At 34.0% G+C, this 21,372-nt stretch overlaps 1 protein-coding gene across 1 annotated transcript in view; it reads right to left on the reverse strand.

Moving 5' to 3' along the window:
* Nucleotides 1–2,883: 2,883 nt before the first annotated feature.
* SELENOF (selenoprotein F) overlaps nucleotides 2,884–21,372 on the reverse strand; it is a 49,368-nt gene continuing 30,879 nt past the window's right edge. The window contains exons 3-5 of the mRNA XM_054566930.1: nucleotides 18,769–18,832; nucleotides 4,310–4,359; nucleotides 2,884–3,626 (exon numbers count right to left, since the gene is read on the reverse strand). Of these exons, the coding sequence (XP_054422905.1) occupies nucleotides 3,495–3,626; nucleotides 4,310–4,359; nucleotides 18,769–18,832 (246 nt within the window). The 3' untranslated portion in view covers nucleotides 2,884–3,494. The remainder of the gene's footprint in view (nucleotides 3,627–4,309; nucleotides 4,360–18,768; nucleotides 18,833–21,372) is intronic.

The following is a 21,372-nucleotide window of genomic DNA, read 5'->3' on the forward strand; positions in this document are numbered from 1 at the left end:
TACAAACACTGTATTAACAAATACTGAGCTTTTGCTCTTAGGGGATGTACAAGGTTAGGTTCCTGGAAGTTTCGGGTCACAACAGTATTGTCAACCTATCCATCCATACCCTTGTTTTATGTGTTTCCATTTAAAGATAACTTATTTAAAATAGATTGATTTATTAACATTCAACTCATGGCTGATAGCACGGTAACTCATGCCTGAACAAAACTTATCTAAAATATGTATTTTTGCACAAGGCACGTCACAGCCTTCTTGGGCTTAAGGAATACAGACAGCATTTCAGCACTATGCTCGGGGACCATTTTAAACAGCTAGATAACCAAGAAAAAGCACAAAAATGCCAAAAAGTGGCACAAAGTAGACTGTGAAAAGAATATTTATTATAGCATGAGAGCTGAAAGTAGGCGGTGTCATCTTATTTGGACTTGGCTGGAAATGCATGCACTGGGTGACAAATTTTTCACTGTTCTGCATACACCCCACCTGCTAATGACCTCAAAAGTGCCTCGGGTATTGTAATTGTGGGGTTGCAATTAAATTTTAATGGTTCAGTAGGTGAATATGTAACTAATGGAATTCACCAATAAGGATCAGCTGTAGTTTAGATTTTTCTACCAAAAAGTTTTTTGTTTTAAAGTTTTGAATTTCAAGTTCTCAACTTGTCATAATGCTGAATAGACAAAATGCTATTCTTATATTTCACGAGTGGTTAACAGGAAAGAATGGCAAAGGGACGTTTTAGAGGTTTTACACAGTAACTCTTAGTTTAATTACCTCAATATTTTTAAATAACTATATTTCATACTGCTGATTCTTCGGTCAAGGGTTACTTTGAAGGTAAAATATTTATATTTAATCAGCAAAAGTCTGTTTTGAATTTTTAAACACAAATGCAGGCTTTCTCCTCCCAGGAAAGTCCTCTGCCACCACAGAATTTAATTAAAAGGTACTTTATTTTCAGGTAAAAGAAATAAGTGATTGTGCTTGTATCTGGAACCTGTACTCCTACTTCCCATGTGTTTGTAGACATGCTTACACATACTAGCTACTGCCAGTTTTAACTTCCAAAGTTCTGCAGTATTTGCTTTCAAGAGTATTTTCTGCACTTTATTAATTTTAGCCTAGCTTTCAAATCTCAAATCCTCTTATAACAGGAAATGTCAGTTCTTGCTCATAGTTTCTTATAAGAGGCTTTTGCCAAATTCAGAAATTTAGAGATAAATGAGCTGTTTTAGGTTATAAGTAACAATTTTGACAGGGGGAGCAAATTTATAAATATCAAGCGACTATTACATATCCACATTTATGAACTTGAATAAGCATAATCAAATGTCAGAATTTGACTACAAAATGGTACTTTTTGGATTGGTATTTATACCCCTTTCTTGGTAACCAAGATTTCTTTGTTTCTTTAAAGAGCTTTTAGCTGTTCTTTGATTGAAATTGGTGAAAGAGATGGAATTGGCTGATTAACTTGAACCTCCCAATTACAATAGTGAAGCTTGGCAGATACACATTTATTCATCAAGAATTTCGAGCTGTAAGATACTGTGGGGTTCTTTAGTCTCTTTTGATCTCTCATAAGTTGAATATAATAGACATTTTAAGCTTCTCTTCACTTAAAAAAAAAAAATCCCAATGCCAGATACTCATTTAACAAGCTCTTCCGGCCTAGAGACCAGTCCAATTAGCTTTCTATGCCAATCCCGTAAGTTTTGAAATCTTATCCATTCAATCTGACGATTGTTCTGTATGTGGTAGCAACTCCTCTCGGTATTTTTCCACTGTCCATGATTGGCTTCACTTCCCTCCTATTCTGAAGTAATAATTGCCATCAGAGATTAGTGCCAATTTATCCAGAGCCTTGTGCTATCAAAATGATGGCCCTCTCCATTAATCTAGAGGATCAAAAGTAGATCATAATCTGTTTGCCAAGGACATCCCATAGTATTTTGACTAACTGTATTGCCCAGGGCCTATTCATTCTCTTACTCTCTTTAAAAATATACTTGATAATTTTAAATATAATGTGATACAAAATGCTAGCAAAGACTAATAACTAATCTCTATTAAAAATAAACATTTTATAAATGTTTTTGGGTAGAGTTGTATTTAAAGACTTCCAAATATCCGTCATTAAGATGGTTTAATTCAAAATAAAAAATTAAGAAAGTTTCCAGATTATAAGAATTTATCCTGACATTAAGTTGACATACAGGATTTTTGCCCAATTTTTTAGTAATAAGTTCAAATGACCTAAAGTCACTGGATGAATGTTGTTCTTAGTGAATTACCTTTTATGAAGTAAAGTTACTTTCACCAGATAGACGGTTACGCAAAGAAAAATAATCATTAAAAAATTTTTTATAGGCATTTCTTTGAGCCAAACTGATGATATATGCCAGGGAGAAAGATATCAAATACTCCTGAAAACCTTTGATTTTTAGTAACTCCTAAACATTCTATATTTTTAAATAGCTCATAAAAATTCTATAATTCGAGATATTCTTTATGTAGGATAACAATAAAAATGTGTTTATAAATAAAGCCACTTTGACAAATAAAAAAATGGCTAGAAAAATATAAAGTACTATTACCCAGAATAAGAAGTTATGTTTTCAACAGTGCAGCCAGTTAACATTTTGCCTAGGGCAAATAAAGGCTTATATGACAAGAAAATAAGAGTGTACTGAGATGTGTCATTTTTTAAACATGAAAGGACAAATAGAAGAATTTCAAATTTAGATTTTTGAAACTTTATTTATGTTTTGGTCTTACAAATGATCACTTTTAAATTGGCTTTTCTGTAAGAATGTAAAGCACAAGAATTTGCTAAGTATCAGATCCACACAAATCCTCAAAATGGTTTTCTGTGTAGTCTTCATTAATGCAAATCAGTGAATATTTCATTCTTACAGTAGATCTTAATCTATTTCACAATAACAAAGCCATAAAATGTTTATGCTGTTCATTCATTATGGTGTATTAGAGCATTTCTATTAAAAGGAAAGCTGGGTAATACAAAAATATGAGAGAATATGAGGATCAAGCAATCAGTTGAGGCTCTGGTATATCTTATTTGCTCTGCAGTTTACTGTAATTACTTTCAAAGAGCACACAGCACATGAAGCATAGTAGTAATTATCTCTCTTTTTAACCTCCCTAATTTAAAAATCTGTTGTTCATAAAACTGGACCAATTATCACAAACTATCATTTGCATAATTAACCACAAGTCTTATTACAAAGCACTTTGTTAGTGGTATCAACAATTGTAGGGGGATAGAAATTTATAAAAAATGAGGTTTGTTAAACTCTCCAAGTCCTTAGATATCATGGGCTGTGCTGCTACTTTAACTTTTAATTAGATGTTAAATGCCTCAGTAAAAGACTGATCAAAGGATGAAAGAAAAACTAAATTATTTTCTAGGTGCTGAAACATTTCATTTGATAAGGTAGCAAAAGGATAGGATACAATTTAATCAAAATTTATATGCGTTCCAACTTTTCACTCAGAAATTCTTCTACGCTGTCTGTATTCCATTTCAGGATGCTCAGTTCTTCAGCAATGTTCCCACTGTCATCCAAAAGCTTTAGTACAGGGTCCGAACCACGAACATACTACAAAAAAAAAAGAGGGGTGTCATTATTATTATCTGCTTAGAAGAGCCTTCTCAGCCTCAACCAAAAAATCCAAACCAATGCAATCCAGCTTCCCTAAACTTAACAGTAATACAAAAAACTTTTAGATATAACACCACAACAGATCTTAAAGAAAGTCTTTTGGGAAAGAATTTAATGAAATTTCATTAAAAAATGACAATCTATCTCTAAAGAGAAAAATACTTGTTAGCACCAACGTAGTGTATTTGGGATTTAAGCTTATTATTGACTGTAACAAATATTTACTGCATAGGAGATATTCTCAAATTCTCAAAAGAGCTTAAAATCTCATGGGGGAAGCAGGTAAGTTCAAAATAATGAACAAGAGAGACTGACTGTATAAGATCAATGCTAAAATAAGCAGTCCATATAAATTATCAGACAGAATTCTGCAATTGACTTTAAAATTTTTTTCTGGTTTAAGAAATCTAACAATTTTGTTATAATCAGTTTATAATTAGGCTAGATTCCCAACACTTCCGACCCACTACTTGGGTCTAATATTTCACCAGAGAGCTCTAAGAAATCCTAAATCTGGGTAAATGTGGTAATAAACATGACTTCATTCCTTAAGACATCAATCTTCAAAAAATAAATTAATTAATACTGGAAAAAAAGACATTCCTTTAAAATCACCTTACCTTGATCTGTAGTCCTTTGAATAGCTTGGGTTTATCACTTCTGACAAAAGCTTAAGAGAAAAGCAAAAGGTTCAAATTGTTCACTTCTAAAATTCAAGCCAGATACAAAGATCAAAACAAAAAGTAAAAATGAACTCAATAGTAAAACATTAGATCCTATATGGAAAAACTAAGGTGTATATATGTAAGAAAGATACATATCCTCCAATGAGAAACCAAAATATTTTAAGATGTTGTTTTAAATTAATCAAAATCCCAATTTCCAATGGGATTCTGAGGGCTTGACGAAGTGATAGTAAAGCTCAGGAGAAAAGTATATGTGTGAGGACAGTCACAATTTAGTAAAAGTAAAATATGTAAGAAAAATTTGCTCAATTGCTCTTTAAAGTCTGATACTGATACAAGAATAAACAAAACAAAGAAACAGTTAAGGAAATCTAGAGCGCTACAAATATCTGTAGAATTGTTTTAATATGATAGAGCTATCATATCATAGAGAGGGAGGCAGGGGGGGAGACACTAATTATGTGTGGTATGTGTGTGTGAATTATTCAATACATACTTTTGAAAAAAAATAAATTCTAGGTAGAGAAATGAACTAAGGACAGGAACATGTCATGTGCAAATACATAAATGGTCAAAAAACATATGAAATAAATGTTGAGCCTAATAATCAAATAAATGTCAAATAAAAGAATGAGCTATCCTCATTGAGAGTGACAAAAATTAAAAAGAAAATTGAAAGCGTGAGAGAAGAATTTTGCTGGGGTTTAGTTGTGGGAAAAATATGAATAAACACATCCTACTTGATGGGTGTTTAGCAAAATGAACCAAAAGTCTTAAAATGTACACATTCTTTAAACCTGCAAGTCCCCTTCTAGGAATTTCTTTATTCTGAAGAAATAATTACACAATAATGTAAAGATATATTATATAAGGTTCTGCTAACCAAGTCTAAAAATTTGGAAATAATCTAAATGTGTAAAGGTGATTGGTTAACTAAATTAATGTGAAACACATTATTGGGTGCATCCATTCATTAAAATTATATTAATCTATACTTAGTGATATAGAAGCAAACACATATATAAAAAGTAGGTTATAGATCAGTTTGATTCCTATGGTTGTTAAAAAGGAGATGGATAAAGATTACTTTTATATTTTTATGTTAATACATTTATTCATAAATATATATTTACAAAGGAAAACAGCCCAGAAGCACTAAACAAAATCTTTAAAAAAAACAAATATAATACTTAGCATGATAAACAACAGAAATGATAACTATTGGAGGGACTCTGCCCTGCCCTGAGGTGTCTAAGCCAGCCTGCTGAGTGCAGACAGACTAGATTAACAACTGAAGGAGATAGCCACAGATAGATGATTCCTGGAAGTCTCGAACAGATTGTCTACAGTCAGACAGGGTCAACATCTGACATCATCAGAGGCATATACAGAAAGAAAAAACAGAAGTCTACCATAGAAGTTCACACCACAAAATCAGGAAATCAAGACAGATCAATTTAAGAAGCAGAAGCAAAAGAGAAGAGTCTCACAAATAATGGGAAGACAAAGAAACACCACCCAATCGAAGAGAAAAGAGGAATCCTCACAAAGAGAACTAAATGAAATAGACGCAAGTAAACTATCATATAATGAGTTCAAAACAATGGTTCTAAGAAAGCTTAGTGAGCTCAGAGAAAATCACAAAAAACTACAGGGAAACTATGAGGAACTTACTGCAAAATATGTCAACATGAAAAAGGACATAGAAACTATCAATAAGAGGCAAGAGGAAATGAAGAATACAATTTCTGAATTGAAGAACACAGTTGAAGGAATCAAAAGCAGGCTAGATGAAGCAGAGGAATGAATCAGTGAGCTGGAGGACAAAGTAGAAAAAAGGTCCCAGAAAGAGCAAGAAAATGCAAAAAGACTCAAAAAGAATGAAGAAGCATTTAGGGAAATGCAGGACACCCTGAAACAGAATAATATCCATATGATAGGGATACCAGAAGGAGAAGAGGAGCAAGGTATAGAGAACCTGTTTGAAAAAGTAATGACGGAAGACTTCCCTAATTGGAGGAGAGAAAAAGTCACACAAGTGCAGGAAGCACAGAGGGTCCCATTCAAGAGGAACCCAATGAGGCCCCCTCCAAGACACATCATTATTAAAATGGCAAATATCAAAGATTAACAGAGAATCTTAAAGGCAACAGAGGAGAAAGGGGTAGTAACATATAAGGGAGCCCTGGAATGACTTCTCACCAGAAACACTAAAAACTAGATGGGCAAATGGCAAGAAATATTCCAAGTAATAAAAAATAAAGGCCTGCAACCAAGAATGCTCTACCCAGCAAGTATCTCAATTAAAATGGAAGGTGAAATAAGGAGTTTCCCAGACAAAAGAAGCCTAAAAGAATATACCTCCACCTAACCAACATTGCAAGATATGCTAAAGGGACTGCTTTAAGAAGATGAAAAAAAACAGTATGAATACCCAGTTCCTTTCACAGTCACCAATACTTGATATTGCCAATATTTTTAATACTTATTAATCTGTGACAATGATGTGTTATTTTAATTGTTCCTTTATTATTTATTGAAACTAAACCTGTTTTTGTATATTTCTTGCCCATTTCTATTATTTTTAAAAACCTTTAAATGACCTTTGGTATTCTTTACCCATTTTTTGATTAAATGTTTGTAGAATTTTTTACCTAAAAAAATTAAAAAACCAAGAAACTATTAACTCTTTTTTAAATGTGTTGCAAAAAATTTTCCATTCTGTTACTTGTCCTTTAACTTTTTTTGTATGTATATTACTGTACAGTCTTAAAGGTTTAATATGGTCATACTGTCAATATTTTATAGCTTCTGGGTTTGAATATTTTACTTCAGGGTAAGAAAAATACTATTTTGTATTTTCTCTTAAAACTCCTTAGATTTTACATATTGATTTTTAACTCACCTGAATATTGTTTGTATAATATGTGAAATAGGGCTGTATATTTGTTTTGTTTCAAGTAATAGTGGTTCATGCACCTTATTTGTTGAATGAGTCTTATTTTCCCCATTCATTTGAAATATCAATTTAATCATATATTGTTAGACAGATACAAACATTTGTTTCTAGAATGCTCATTTTTTTTTTATTTCATTGATCTACTTGATTATTTCTGTGCTGGTGTCATGTTGTTTTCATTGCTGAGACTGTAATGGACTTAAAATTTTTAATATTTTATAATGGATTCTGACATTAAAAAAAATAAATAAAATCAATCTGCATTTAAGCAAAAAGGAAAGAAGGAACTCCTGTCTTTGAGACAACACGGATGGAACTGGAGAATATTATGCTAAGTGAAATAAGCCAGTTGGTGAAAGACAAATACTATAATGATCTCACCTATAAGTGAACTATATTCAGCAAAATAAACTAACGAATAAAATGAAGCACATGCATGGAGACATGGAGCAGACTAAAAGTGACAAGAGGGGATGGGGAAGAAGGGCAATGGTGGAAAGAAGAAGGGACTAGACAAAGAACATGTATGAATGACCCATGGACATGGACAACAGAGTGGGAATTGACTGTGGGAGTGGGGGGCAGGGTGGGACACGTGGAGGAGGGCAAAAGGAGAAAAATTGAGACAAATGTAATAGAGATAACTATAATAGAATAAACATGGTGTAAAAATAAAAATTTATATTAAAAAATAAAAAAACAATTGTATCATAAAAAATGTTAACTTATTATTTTAATGGGGGTTATATCTGGAGCATAGGGTTTGGGGATTTAAAAAAAAGACTTTATTTATTTATTTTTAGAGAAGGGTTGGGAAAAAGAGAGGGAGAGAAACATCAACATGTGGTTGCATCTCACATGTCCCCTACTGGGGACCTGGCCTGCAACCTTGGGATGTGCCCTGCACTGGGAATCGAACCAGCAACCCCGTGGTTTGCAGGTCAGCCTTCAATCCACTGAGCCACACCAGCCAGGGCAGTTTGGGGATGTTTTAAATGGACAGTTTTCCTTTTTGGGGTGGTTGTTGATCTATACTTTACAAATTTTTTAGTAATGATCATATCTAATAGTTCAAGTTAAAAAATTCAGAATACATCATCCCAAAATAAAAACAAGTGAAATGTTTTATTTAGATATTTGATTGTTCTTAATCCCAGTTCTATGTTACCACTTATATCACTTGTGCTTTTCAGAACTTATTTTTTAAACTTAGAATTAATTAGCAAATGCACTATAGACATCATCCATTATGAAGGTCTTCATATACTTGCATTTAGAACAACAACACAAAGATTAGTAAATGTTTTTTCTTTTTCTTTTAAGGTTTTGAGGACTTGTGGGAAGAGAGTTATATAGCCCATCAAAATTTCCTCTACAAAATTTAGTTCAAAATAAAACTGATTATGTTATTCTGGCTTATTAGAATATCTTCTCCATTAATTTTATCCTTTAAGATTTGTCCAAATACTCTGCAGGCTCCTGAATCTCCAAACAAAAATGATCTTATCATACACTGTTGCATTTTTAACCTTCCCTTTGACTATATACACACCTGTGCAAAACACGATTAAACATGAGGTATGTTCTTTACTACATAAATAACCTCTCTGGGGAAAAGGAAGGACTATTCTCTTATCTGCTGTATCCATCAACAGCAGAACCTAGCAAATTTAATAACTTTCATTCATTGAACAGATTTTTAACAGGCTGGAATGAGTGAATGAATTTAAAAGAAATATTAAGGTGAGTCACCAATGCCTATTTTCATCACCTCTTTTGTCTAATCTCTGCTAAGCACAGATCCCTAAACCTCCTAATTTTTAATGAGGAGACTATCTGCTAAATGCTCTGTAGTAGCAAACCACATTTTATAGACAGTAAATTATGTGAGTACTTATTATATATACATGGCACTAGGACAGGCTATATGAGAATATAAGGGGCCTGCAAAACCCTTATGTAAATTATTTTCTAGTTTACTTTCTACCATTTAAAAATAGCACAATATCATCAGTTTGGAGATTCCTAATCCAGTCCCTCTATTTCTAGAAAATGTTCTTAACACCAATTTAATTATTTGTCAGTTAGAAAGGAAGTTGTGTAGACACTTCAAAGCAATGAAACACAGAAGTGATGAGAAAACAGGTTAAATGTTTCAGTACTTCTCTTAGGATTCTTATCAGCACTCATTTGTGCAACTCCCTTGGAGAAGTTGTTTTGCTGTTCACACTGCTTGGAAAGTTGTGTGACTCCTCTTATAATCCAGAGACTCTTCAGAGTTAACTTATAAAGAGTAGTTAAACAAATCTATCCTCTTCTGTGCTCCAAAAAGAACATAAAAGTGAGTGTGAAGGGGTAATAGAAATGATAAGTCTTGAGATTAAAGAAAAATGTTTGAATTGTTATTTTCAAAATTAGAAAGAAGTGAAAATGTATATAAAAAGAGACAAAATATACTCACCTAGATTTTAATAATATACCTTTGATCACATTATAAACAGTCCTACAATGTACTCTATGGTTTTAAGATTTAGTTTGATTATAAGGGCTTATGGCAGGTATGATTAAGACTTGTGAACTGCCGTAAAATTACATGGGATGATAATTAGATGTTTTCCTGTTGATTAAAAGTAAATATACTTGAATCAGAACATTTCTAAATAAAAATGTCATACCATACCCAGAAACAACAATAAAAAGAGAACAACAAAAACAAACAACAATAGAACTGAATTCTCAACTGTGCTCAATAAAAACTACTGGGAATTTAAGAGTGTTTCTAAAATAGGAAAATTTATTATTATATACAAACCATCTGGAGTACAAAATTATGTGTCTGCTGGGTCCTACCAACAAGACAATGTAAAAGAACTTAAAATCATTCAGAGAAGGGCAATTTAAATAAGTGAATCTGGGGCACTGGAGGTACAATAATTAAAAGAAGGCAAACTAAAAGGATTACGACTTCTCAGAATAATAAAGCTAGGAAATAAATGTCTGAAGACTATAAATTTATCAAGGGTACAGAACCATGTAAAGAAAGGGCGCTTTTCAGGTACTAGATGGTGGAGAAGTAAGTGGAAGCTACACTAACCTCCTCCCAGGACCATGCTGGAATTACAGCTAAATTGTAGAGAAATCATCCTGAATAATCAACTGAACACTAGATGGAGAGAGGCCGTATGACCAAGGACAGACAAAAAAACCACTTCACCACAACTAGACTGGTAGAGAGTGTGGAGGAGGTGCAAGAGGGCTGGCTGGGTTCCCATGGACGGTAGCTAAAGATCTGAAGGGATATTTCAGTGGCCAGGGGATTCTCTAAGAAGTGTGAGGTGTAAACCCCAAGTTGAACTCCTCAGTGTACTGCACCAGAGCTGGAATGGAACCCAGATAACATCCAGCTGTGAGAGCAGCAGGGTTTCTGTCTGGCAGGGAGAGATGGCAGGAGAATCAGAGCCTCTTAAAGTGTCAATGAATAAAATTTTTTTTGCGGCCACTTACCCTGGACTCCAGCAGAGGGAGGGCAGAGTGGATTAGAGATGCTCTGCAGAGAGAACTGAAGGAACAGCCACCAGGATCCCTGTGCTAAATCATTCCCCATACCGCAGGGGCCATCTTTCACAGGCAGAACACTCCTCTCTCAATGGCATCGGTCTGAGGGGAAGCAATAGCCCTGCCTCCAGGAGTTACTCTGCCCCCACCCTGTGGAGCTAAAGCCGAGGATGATTACAGCTTGAGGCTATATCACTAATTAGTTTAACAACTAAGGTGGATCTCTGGGAGCTCTACTAGACTTCAGCTGACTCTCCCGAGGGTCCTGTGCTGATAAAAGCTGGGCTTGGTGTGCAGTCTGGTTTTATCTGTACACATCCAGGCCCAGGGGAAGAAGCCACATGCTGTGGATTGCTGATGGCTCCAAACAGGTTGACCAGGGCCAGTCACAACCAGCATCTGAGAAAGGTATACATCAGAATCTTTGCAGATCTAATACACAGAAACAAATACAAAGAAGTAGAAGAAATGGGAAGATAAGGAAACAGACCACATGTGAAAAAACAGAATTCTCCAGAATAAGAGGTAGATGAAATGGAGGTAAGCCATTTTTCAAATAGAGAGTTTAGAGTAATGATTGTAAGGATATTCAACAGCATGAAAAAAACATAGAAACCATAAAAAAAGACCAGTCAGAAATAACAAACGCTAAATCTGAAATAAATAATACACTGGAAGAAATAAAGAGTAACTTAGACAAAGGAGAGGATTGAATCAGTGGTTTAGAAGACAAGGTAGGAAAAAACAATCAGACAGAGCAGAAAAAAGAAAGAAGAATTTATAAAATGAGGAGAGCTTAAAAAATATTTTGGACAACATGAAGTGTCACGATATCTGCATCATGGAAATACCAAAAAGAGGACAGAGCGAACATGGGACTGGGAACCTATTTGAAGATATAATGACAGAAAACGTCCCAAATCTAGTGAAGGAAAAAGATACACAAGTCCATAAAGCTCAGGGAGTCCCAAACAAGTGGATCCAAAGGCCTACACCAAGACACAGCATAATTACAATGCCAAGGTTTAAAGACAAGGAGAGAATCCTAAAAGCTGTAAGAGAAAATGCAGATAGTTACCTACAAGGGAGCACCAATTAGATTGTCATCTGATTTCTCAACAAGAACATTTCAGGCCAGAAGGGAGTGGTGTGAAATATTCAAGGTGATAAAAAGCAAGGACCTACAACCAAGACTATTTTACCCACCAAGGTTATCATTTAAAATTGAAGGAAAAATAAGGCTCTTTCCAGGCAAGAAAAAGTTTAAGGAGTTTGTTAACACAGAGTCACTGTAACAAATGTTAAAGGGCTTGCTATAAGAAGAAGAAAGAGAGAAAGAGAGAAAGAAAAAAAAAAGAGGAAACAGTCTAACAATAAATGGTACTACATATGTGTCTATCAATAATCATCTTATGGGTAAATAGCTTAAATGCTCCAACCAAAAGACACAGGGTAGCTGAACAGATAAGAAAACACCACCATATATGCATACCAAGAGACACATCTCAGATCAAAAGATACACACAGACAAAAAGTAAAGGGATGGAGAAAGATATTTCATGCATATGGAAAGGATAAAAAGCTGGGGTAGCAGTAGTTATATCCAACAAAATAGACTTTTAAACCAAGGCTATAGTAAGAGACAAAGAAGGGCACTACTTAATGATAAAGAGAACAAACTGACAAGAGGATATAGTCCTAGTAAACATTTACACACTCAACACAGGAGCACCTAAATATGTAAAGCAAATCATGATGATATAAAGGGAGAGACTGACAGAAATACATAATGGGGATTTTAACACCCCATTGACTTCAATGGATATATCTTCCAGGCAGAAAATCAACAAGGAGACAGCAGCGCTAAATGACACAAATGACACACTGGGTCAGATGGATTTAGTTGATATTTTCAGAGCATTTCACCTGAAAACAGCAGACTATACATACTTTTCAAGTGAACATGAAATGTTTTCTAGGATAGATCACATGTTAGGACACAAAACAAGTCTCAATAAATTTAAGAAGACTGAAATCGTATTAAACATCTTCTCTGACCACAAGGTTATGAAACACAACATCACTCACAAGAACAACACTGGAAAACACACAAAGAAAAGAAAGCTAAATAACATATTATTAAACAATGCATGGGTCAACAATGAGATCAAGGAAGAAATCAAAAGATACCTTGAAACAAATGAAAATGAGGAGACAACAATCCAAAATCTGTGGGACACTGGGAAAGCAATCCTAAGAGGGAAATTCATGACATTACGGAACTATCTCAAAAATCATGAAAAAGTTCAAAGAAACAATCTAACTTTACAATTCAAGGAACTTTAAAAAGAGCAACAAAGACCAAAGTGAGTAGAAGGAAAGAAATAATAAAGATCAGAGCAGAAATAAATGAAATAGAGTCTAAAGAAAGAACAGTATAAAAGATCAATGAATCCAAAAGCTGATTCTTTGAAAAGATAAAGATTGACAAATCTTTAACCAGACTCCTCAATGAAAAAAGAGAGAACATCCAAATAAATAAAATCAGAAATGAAAGAGGAGAAATAACAACTGATATCCCCCAAAATAGAGAGGATTGTAGAAAATATTATCAACAACTATATGCCAAAAAAAAAAAAAAAAAAAATGGGACAGCTGGACAATATGGATAAATTCCCAGAAACATACAGTTTTCCAAAACTAAATCAGGAAGAATCAGAGAATTGGAATGGACAGACTGCCCTAGTGAAAGAAGCACTAATCAAAACCACTCCCAGCAAAACAAAAAGTTCTGGACCAGGTGACTTCACAGGTGAATTTTACTAAACTTTTGAGAAAAACTAACACCTTTCCTTCTCAAACTATTTCATAAATTCAAGAGGAGGGAAGGCTCCCAAACTCATTTTATGAGGCCAGCATTATCCAAAACCAGATAGAGATACTATAAAGAAATAAAATTATAGGTCAATATCCCTGATGAACATACATGCTAAAATCCTCAACAAAATATTAGCAAACCCAATATAGCAGTGCATCAAAAAGATCATACACCATGATCAAGTTGGATTTATCCGGAATGCAAGGTTGGTATAATATTCGCAAATCAATAAATGTGACTCACCACATAAACAAAATGAAGGATAAAAACCACATGATTGTATCAATAGATGAAGAGAAAGCATTTGGTAATATCCAGTACCCATTTATGATAAAAATTCTCAGCAAAGTGGGAAGAGGGAACATTCCTAAACATAATAAAGGCCGTATATGACAAACCCACTGTGAGCATCATACTCAACAGGCAAAAACTACAAGCGTGCCCTTTAAGGTTGGGGAACGAGACAGGGATGTCCTCTTTCACCTCTCTTATTCAACACAGTACTGAAGTCCCAGCCACAGCAATCAGACAAGAAGAAGAAAATAAAAGGCATCCAAACTGGAAAGGAAAAGGTAAAACTTTTTATTTGCTGATGATACTGTACATAGAGAACCCTAAAGACTCAACTAAAAAACTACTAGAACTGATAAATGAACTCAGTAAAGTGGCAGGATACAAAATTAATATCTAGAAATCAGTTGCATTTTTATATGCCAATAATGAACTAACAGAAAGGGAAATTAAGAAAATAATCCCATTCACAATTGCTTCAAAAAGAATAAAATACCTAGGAATAAACCTCATCAAGGATGTAAAAGTCCTATACTTGGAAAAATTAGAAGACAATGAAGAAAGTAACTGAAGAAGGTACAAATGAGTGGAAGCACATACTGTGTTCACAGATAGGAAGAATTAACATCATTAAAATCTATACTAACCAAAGCAATCCACAGATTCAATGCAATTCCTATCAAGATTCCAATGATATATTTCTATCGAACTAGAATATTTCAAAAATTTATATGGAACCAAAAAAAGCCCCCACATAGCAATAGCGATACTGAGAAAGAACAAAGTTAGAGGAATCATGCTACCTAGTATCATACTACATTGTAAGACCACAGTAATCAAAACAGCATGGTGCTGGCATAAAATGAGACATACAGATCAATGGAGCAGAACAGAGCCCAGAAATAAACCCACACCTTTATAGTCAATTAATATTCAACAGAGGAAGCAAGCACATACAATGGGCTAAAGATAGTTTATTCAATAAATGGTGTTGGGAAAATTGGACAGAGATAATGTGCAGAAAAATGACACTAGACCACCTTCTTATGCTACACACAAAAATAAATTCCTAATGGATTAAAGACTTAAGTGTTTGACCTGAAACCATAAAAATCGTAGAAGAAAACATAGGCAGCAAAATCTTGGACATTGCTTGCAGCAATATTTTATGGGACATATCTCCTCAGGCAAGGGAAACAAAAGAGAAAAATAAATAAATGGGAGTACCTCAAACTAAAAAGTTTTTGCACAGCAAATGAAAGAACTGCAAATAGTTCTGCACATGAACTAGTGACGTGACCTAAGAAAAATAAACCATGTTGTGATGGGCCTCATGTATGATGCTACTGAGTTTGATATTTATTCTGAATGTGATGGGACACTATAAAGATTTTAAGCAAGAGGCTACATAATCAAATCTGCCTTATGGAAAAGGTCTTTTTATATAGAAGAGGCAATGGAATTAATAAAAGGAAACAGAGACAGGTAAACCAGATAAAAATTTACTAATCCTAGTTGCTTGCAAAACTGAAAATGTTTACTATCTCGCTTTTTACAGAAAAAGTTTGCTATGACCTAAACAATTAGGGAAAATTCACATTGTTTTAGAGACAGACATATCTTTAACATGGTAAAACTCATGCTGCTTGAGAAGGAAAATATACTTATTTACATTATTACTTTTGATATCCCAAGTGACATAACACTGGGTCCAATCTTCTAAGAGAAATTGTTATATAATACATATTGCTTTAGGAGGAGTACCTGGAACTGGCTAAGAAATATGATGTGGGGCTTTTTGTTCCCCACAAATACAGTTGTTTAATGTGGATAAAACATTTCAAAATTTAAATCCCCCTCTCTTCTCGAAATATTTCACGTTAATTTACTCTTCTATTTTATGATGTGGCTAATTTAAATTTAGTAAATGTGAAATAACTACAATGTATCTTAAGTTAAAGTGTAATGAAAATTATCATTCTAATTCCAGAAGCTATCTGATGTGGTTAACAAAGAATATGAAACAATGACTACATAAAAATTATTGAATAGTTTGTTATTTGTAATCATTGCAAAAACTGGCAATTTTCCTTCACTCCCTATTTCAGGATATCTTTAAGATAGTGAGTCTCAAAGTGGGAATGTTATATTATACATTCCCTAAAAGTATACAGCCCTGGCTGGAGTGGCTCAATGGATTGAATGCCAGCCTACGAACTGAAAGGCCAGTTTTGATTCCCAGCCAGGGCACGTGCCTGGACTGTGGGCCAGCTTCCCAGTTGGGGGTATTAAGAGGCAAATGACTGATGTGTCTCTTGTACATTGATGTTTCTCTCCCTCTGTCCCTCCCTTCTCCTCTCTCTAAAAAGTAAAACAAAAAAAATCTTTAAAAAAAATAGCAGCTTTTCAAAGATTAAGAAAATATTGGCATTATACATAATTATATTAAATATGGTTATGCATTATGTAAACAATCATTTTCATTTTAAGTAAGCTTGTACTTGTTAAATATTTACACAAAAAATTAAAATCCAGTTGTTTTCAAAAGGAAAAGACAGTGTGACTATGTGTACTCAAAGGTTTGATAATTTAACTATACATAAGAAATATATATAATTAAGTTCAACTACAAAGATTGAGAAACTATACTCAAACTTTCAAAAACTAAACTACAAGCTGTATAAATTATTACCATGGACATAATAAAACCTGATATCACGAATGGGATAATTGCAGTGTAAAAGCTACTCTTGATCTCTTGAAAAGCTAAGTCACAAAAGATTATTAATAAAACAAGTTAGTAAATATGAATGTTTAATATAATTAAACATCAACTGCCATAGTTTCTAGAAATAAGAGTGATCACATTATCATTCAGAATACTTACATAAAACAACTATGGTAAATATCTGAATTTGAGGAAAAAAGTACAGAGGAACGATATTTTTCCTTAAGAAAATATAGATGTTATATCCTGTGCTACATCAAAATTGGTGCTTATTCTAACAAAGAAGTGTTTTTAATTAGATGTGTATCTGCTTTGGGTCTCATATTAAATCTCCCAAGTCAAATTATTCTATTTCATTTCTGTGCCAAAATAGGCAATATTTTATTATAAACAATTCTAGGTCAGCAATAAATATGGGCAGAGGCTAATACAGGCAATTTTATAAAATACTACATCCAAATAATTCTCTTGCCATTAAGTAAACAAGGCAAGAAATCATGGGAAAGCCAGCAAATGGTGCACTTATGTATTTCAGTTAAAGGGAAAAAAAAAGAGCTTCACTACCTTCGTTGACCCTGAGACAGGATACCTACCTGGTGGCTAACAGGATTAAAATTTAGAAACAGAACCTAGCAGCCATTTCTAAACAAGCCTCTCATGCAAACCATGCTTAAGGGAGAAGTCAGCCCTGAACTGCCTGCCTGTACACATTGTGTTCCTGTCAACTGAGCCAACAACTCTTACAGAGCAGTTTTTAAAATCATATTTTAACCAATACAACTGAGACTTTCCTTGTCCAACAGGAGTTGTACAGCTATATCTCCATCAGATATTCACTGACTAATCAGAGTGGCTCCATTTGGACCAATCAGGACAGTGCCCTTTGGACTAATCAAACTGTGAGGATTGCGAATTCTTGATTATGAGGATGGACCAATCAGGCACCAGGGGCAAGCACTCCTCTCTATATAAGTCAGCTCCCCGCTGGCTTGGAGAACGAACACTGTTTCCTTGCCTGGAACTAAAACAATGAAGACATTTTGTTGGACCAGCGCAGAGCACAGCAGAGCAGAGCAGAGCGGTCTAGCCTGAGCGGGCTGCCTCACAGCCATGCTTCTCCATAGTGTGCTGCTTCGTAAGTGAGAGGTAACACCACTGAGCCGCTCCATAGCTGAGCTGTTCCACAGCCCTGCTGTATCACAACTGAGTTGCTTGTATCACAATTGAATTGAATAAAATTTCCTTCACCGCACTGTAAACTGGGGATTCCTGTTGGCATTGCATTGGTACCAACACCCATTGGTTGACACCTTCAGACAAGTTCTATTTCATAAAACTGACTTTCAAGTGAAATACAAGGACAAAATAGAAAAAAGCTTTAGCTCAAGTATTTTTGGAACTGCAAAACTCCATTACTGTTTGATATCAACCAAAAGAATAAATACTTTTTTACAATTATCCTTTCACACGATTCTCTTTAAAAATTCCTGTAAAGACATACAACATGCATGACTTCCTCTCTTCTATACCTCAAGTTTAATGAAATTAATTCTATTCTGGATGATTTGTCATTTAGCACAGGTCTAGTCTCACTGATGCTATTGTTCCTTAGGAGTTTTATATAAATCAATTTACATTTAAAATATAGCACAATGAAATGCTACTTAAAGGGATGACATTTACATCTGATATAAGAAAGGTTCTTAAAAAATTTATACTTGCTAAAGGAAAGACTCAAAAAATTTAACCATCTCATCACGTGCTGCATTTAAATTTAGATTTCATATCTTATGCTTGTTTAAACTAGTATTCAACAACTATAAAACCCCACTACCATGAAGAAAGATGTAGAAAAAATTCATATGCTGTTGATAAAGTATGATACTAAAACTCCTTACTTGTAGGGATATTTAATCAAATTTTTCTTGTGAAATGCTGATTTTATATTAAACTGAGAATTTACTGGAGTTAATTTTACATACCTTGGACTTGTGGGAACCTCCCCAATTTTCATCCACAGACTTCAAGAATAGCTCCTGCATACAGCTGAAAAGGAAAAAAAAATCCCAGAGATTTAAAAAAAACCAAACCTGGCATAAATTAAAAATGTAGTTATAAAATAAACATAAAATTTCACAGCATAAACATTACACTTAAGCACATGCATACATCAAACAAATGCAAAGTTGGATAGAACTATCTAGTTCCAGTCCAACAGACAAGGAAACAGAGGCCTAAAGATATTAAATAGTAGAGGATTTTAAACTCTCCTTGGAGTACTATTAAACCTCCAAAAAAGATCGAAGATATGGAGACTAGACAATGAATTTGCATAGGTAAAATGTCCTAGAAAGTTCTTCCAAAATCTTAAAGATCCTACAGATTTTTTAGGATGGTAAATTGAACACAGGTATATATCCATCTACCCAACATAGATACTTAATGAGGTTCTTTCTAGTTGCTTTTACAATTAAGTGATCATTGTTATAAACTTAAACAAACAAAACCCCCCACAATACCTTTAAAAAGTAAGCATAGTATGTACTGTGTAAAAGATATTACAGGAAAACCAGTAAAATCTCATTATAAAGAACTTAAATGCAAACATTTCCCTTAATAAATTTAAGTTGAAAAAAAATCAGTGATAAATATTGCTTTTCTAGCTATAGAACTTGCATTCTCCTTATAGCACAAGCTCATTATAAAAACTCAAATACAAATATTTTATTGTAATTAGTTCAGTTGAAATGGACTCAACGGTAAGCATCATTTTTTTGGTTACTGTAGAGCCTGCCCATTGTTTCTGTAGTGATTTGAAAGTACTCTAAGAGAAATCAGGCCATGATAAGAACACACTATATCCATTTTATTTCTTCTTAGCTGTTGGACTCATTTTTTAATTGTACATCCAAGAGCTAAAGATAAATTTTACCTTTTAAATTCTAAAATAACATTAAAATCACATGCACTATGCATGGTTATTTTTAGGTACTTTGGAAAATAAGAGAAAAGCACAGAGTAGAAATTTAAAAATCCTCTTAATTCCACCTACCCAAAAGGTAGTGACTTTTTCACATTTTGGTGATTCTAGTCTGCATCAATAGTTCTCAAGATATTAAAGGTCAAAATTACTTTTGAGACTCTGATGGAATTCTACTTTAATTCAGGCTAATCATGGACTCTCTGGAACCATGGATGGATTTCAGATTAAAAATTGAGGATTGCTAAAATTCTTTGTAGCAGTAAAAATTTAAGATTAGGCTGACCTAATTCTTAAAGTAAGTTGCTTTTGAATAAGATTTGGTTAATCTTGGACAAGTTTCCCCACCCTCAAATATCTTAAAAAATATCAGGCCATATGACCAATAAGCTCATGAAAAGATGTTCAGCATCACTAACCATAAGGGGAAAGTAGATCAAAATCACAGTGAGATACCACTTCACACTCATTAGGATAGTTAATATCAAAAACAGAGAAAACAACAAGTGGTAGTGTGAGCACGTGGAGGACTTGTTGCCCTTGTGAATTGCTGTTGAAATGTAAAGTTGTACAGTCACTATGAAAAATAGAATGGCGGTTCCTTAAAAAATTAAAAATAGAATTATATGATCCAGAAATTCTACTTCTAGGTATATACCCCAAAAAACTGAAAGCAGAGGTGAACAGATATTTGCATACCAATTATCCACAATAGCCAAAAGCTGCCATCAACTTAAATGTATAGATATACAAAATGTGGTATTATACATGTAATAAAATGTTATGCAACTTAAAAAAAGAAGGAAATTATGACACATACTCTAACATGGATGAATCTAGAAGACATTAAGCTAAGTGAAATAAGGCAGTTACAAAAGGATAAATACCATGTGGGTGATTGCGCTTCTATGAGGTATTTAGAGGAGTCAGATTCAGAGACAGAAAGTAGAATGGTGGTTGCCAGGGGATGGGGGAGAGAAGCATTGTGTGTGCATGCGCATGTTATTGTTTAATGAGTACAGAGTTTCAGTTTGGGAATATGAAAAAGTTCTGTTGATAGATGGTGACATTGCACAACAGTATCAATATATTTAATGTCACCGAACTGTACACTTAAAATGGTTAAAATGGTGAATTTTGTGTTATGTATATTTATCAGAATTTAGAAAATAAATAAATAAGGCCATTTTAAAATATGGTTATTAGATTTATCTTTTATTAGCAAGTTTGTGATGCCTTGTAATCTCTAGTGGATAATGGCATTTCTCTACACCGTTATTTCCCAATATTCTTCATATCATCACATGTGGAACCGGGATGAAAGGAGGAGGCTGCTCATAACTGGGGCCCCTGCTCACTTGGTTCCCATCTGGTTGTCCTAAGACTGAAGGACTTGTGTCCCAGCATACATGTAACCCATTCATGGAAAGCACTACTCTACACCACAAAGTACCAACTGATTAACTAAAAGTATTAGAAACAAATTCTTTAATGAATAGGCAGCCCAGAAGTGACCTTCTCCAGGAAAACTTTTCTTGGTCTCCTCCTCTCAGTTGCGGACTTTCCACAGAATTCTGTTCTTATAATAATGTACTATAGATAGTCT

Source organism: Pteronotus mesoamericanus, unplaced genomic scaffold (genome assembly GCF_021234165.1).
Source record: "Pteronotus mesoamericanus isolate MK-2021 breed Mesoamerican mustached bat unplaced genomic scaffold, CSHL_Meso_final contig_181, whole genome shotgun sequence".
NCBI lineage: Eukaryota > Metazoa > Chordata > Mammalia > Chiroptera > Mormoopidae > Pteronotus > Pteronotus mesoamericanus.